Source organism: Pan troglodytes, chromosome 9 (genome assembly GCF_028858775.2).
Source record: "Pan troglodytes isolate AG18354 chromosome 9, NHGRI_mPanTro3-v2.0_pri, whole genome shotgun sequence".
NCBI classification, from domain to species: Eukaryota; Metazoa; Chordata; class Mammalia; order Primates; family Hominidae; genus Pan; species Pan troglodytes.
The window spans coordinates 126,153,231-126,156,305 of record NC_072407.2 but is presented as its reverse complement, the minus strand read 5'-3'; the positions used below and the strand labels follow the sequence as shown (position 1 = coordinate 126,156,305).

The following is a 3,075-nucleotide window of genomic DNA, read 5'->3' as shown; positions in this document are numbered from 1 at the left end:
TGAATAATGTCAAAAGTCCTTGAGCCAACCTTTCCAGTCTCAATGTCATATTATGGTTGGAATCCTGAGCAGTCACTCAAACAAATGTTTAATTTTTTTCATATTTAAAAGCATAATAATACTAAGGCTTTCCCTGAAGTAATACTGTAAATGTTAAATAGAGTGACCCATTTAGCTGGGTGCTTGATATTTCATAAACTTTCAATAATATATGTTATTACTATCATTCTCATTACCATCATCATTATCATTGCTGTTGTTGTTGAGGTTGTTGTCTATATTATAATTAAAAGATAAAACTAGGGGCTGAGAGTGGTGGCTCAAACCGGTAATCCCAACACTTTGGGAGGCCGAGGCAGGCAGATCACTGAATGTCAGGAGTTCGAGACCAGCCTAGCCAATATGGTGAAACCCTGTCTCTACTAAAAATTTAAAAATTAGCCAGGCATGGTGGCACACGCCTGTAATCTCAGCTACTCAGGAGGCTGAGGCAAAAGAATTTCTTGAACTTGGGAGGCGGAGGCTGCAGTGAGCCAAGGTCGAACCACTGCACTCCAGCCTAGGTGACAGAGCTAGACTCCATCTCAATAATAATAATAAATAAAACTAGGGATACTTTAAACCTCAAAAGTCTTTTGATTTTATTCTTTGCATTTCTTTACATATGCTCATTGGAATATAAGTTCGATGGACGCAGACCGGAGGAATATTTTGGAGCTATGTTACATAAAAGAGCATCACTAAATTTTCATAAATCTCAACAATAAATCCAATAAGTTAGATATCTAATCAAACCAAAGACCTATCTTGATGTAACAACATAACATTGATTCTATTCATTAACATGCTGTCTGATGCAGAATTTTCTTCACAGCAAGTTTGACATCTTTATTCCTCAGGCTGTAGGTCGGGGGTTCAGCATGGGCACAATATTAGTATAAAACACAGACGACACTTTCCCCTGGTCCATGGAGCTGACAGATGATGGCTGCAGGTACATGAATGCTGCAGATCCAAAGAAAACAGCAACAGCCAAGATGTGAGAGCTGCAAGTGCTGAAGGCTTTGGACCTGCCCTCAGTGGAGCTAATGCGGAGGATGTTGGCAATGATAAAGATGTAAGAAGCAAGGATGGTTAAGGCAGGCGTCAGGATGTTAAATGCACTCAAGACCAGAACCAGCAATTCATTGATGTAGGTGCTGGAGCAGGAGAGCCCCAAGAGAGGGAAGAGATCACAAAAATAATGGTTAATCACATTAGTCTTGCACAAAAAGAGTCTCAACATAAAGCCGGTGTGAATTGTAGATCCAAGGATGCCTAAAATGTAAACTCTCACTGTGATCCAGAAGCAGTGGTGATAGGACATGATGACATTGTACAGCAAGGGGCTGCAGATGGCAACATAGCGGTCATATGCCATTGCAGCCAACATGTGACACTCTGCAATAGCAAAAATACTGAATAAATAGAGCTGAGCCATGCGTTCAGGGTAGGAGATGATGTTCTTCTCTGTCACAAAGTTCACCAGCATCTTAGGGGTAATGACAGTGGAATGGCAGAGATCAATGAAGGACAGACTGCTGAGGAAACCGTACATGGGGGTATGCAGGTGAGAACTGAGCCCAATCAGTGTGGTCATGCCCAGGTTGCCCACCACTGTGACCACATAGATTCCTAAGAACAGGAGGAAGAGGCGCAGCTGGAGCTCTGGCTGTTCTGAGAGCCCAGCCAGAATGAACTCAGTCACTGAGGAATGGTTTCCAGGGTCCATGATCTTGTTAACAGTCTCTAAGTTTTAAAAATAGAAATTGAATGTGTTTGTGTGTGAGAGTGAAATTATTTGTAAATCATCGCATATTCTATACCTTATCAGAGGAGAAACAGAATGCAGTGGTCTCCTGAGCCTCTCTTGCTACTGTTTAATAGACAATAGTCTGGTCGACCAGAGGAGGAACTGCAGACATTAAAAACATTAAAATTTAGTTCATACCCTTTTAAGAGAAAACACCAATATTTGACCTCAATAAGAAAGCAAGCTACTAATGTTATTCCAGAGGATTCTTTTCTTTCCTACCATATTCTCTGGGATATAAATACGTCATGCACATCAAATAGCATAGCCATGAGATTTTCACTTTACTCAGATTAGGAAAGAGAACCAAATGCTCCTTATAATGTATCAATATAGAAGTCCTGGCCGGGCGCAGTGGCTCATGCCTGTAATCCCAGCACTTTGGGAGGCTGAGGTGGGAGGATCACTTGTTTGAGACAAGCCTGGGCAACAAAGCAAGACCTCATATCTATCTATCTATCTATCTATCTATCTATCTATCTATCTATCTATCTATCCATCCATCCATCCATCCATCCATCTATCTATCTATCTAAATGAAAATAGAAGGCATGAGATTATAAAATTAGTTATATTAGTCTGAGTTACTTTTCTTATGAGAATTTCAACTGAAAATAGCTGAAGAACTGGGTAATGACCTGTCTCATTCTGCCTGAAATTTCAGCTCTTTATTTCTCAACTTTCTTCACCCAGACCTGCTATTCTGCAAGGCAAAAACATAACTGCGTGGCTGATAGCATCCTTATACCTCAGGAGCTTTTCCAACAGTGAGGGAATTGCCTCTCTTGTTCTAATTTGAATAATCCCAAGGGAGTAATACAATGGTCTCAATGCAGGTCATCTATTATCCCATTCTGGCCAGGGGAGCAGAAAACTATGATTGGTCTACATTAAGTGTGCTTCGTGGCTGAATTGGAGAAGATCAGAAAAGTACTCATATTCTCCAAAACCGAGAAGGCTTTGTGAAAACAAACATTAGATATCTTCTATACTGATCACTTTTTATAATCATATATTTTGCCTGTGCTCACTATAAAATTTAAAGATAATGGCTATGTGGATTAGTAGAGCACATGCAAAATACAATTCACAATCTTAGTCTAAATATAAAACTAGTCAACAGTGTGATGTGGATTTTCAAAAAAGGCTAATACATATTTACTTTTGCAAAGAAAATTAGTAGATTCTAGATGAAAGAAATTTATGGTCTTATGTAACACTCC

At 39.6% G+C, this 3,075-nt stretch overlaps 1 protein-coding gene across 1 annotated transcript; it reads right to left on the bottom strand.

Moving 5' to 3' along the window:
- Positions 1-698: 698 nt before the first annotated feature.
- Positions 699-1,832, bottom strand: LOC107967308 (putative olfactory receptor 8G3). The gene has a single exon (XM_024347552.3). It carries the CDS (start codon positions 1,769-1,771, stop codon positions 896-898), a length of 876 nt encoding a protein of 291 aa, XP_024203320.2. The 5' UTR covers positions 1,772-1,832; the 3' UTR covers positions 699-895.
- Between the last annotated feature and the right edge of the window lie 1,243 nt (positions 1,833-3,075).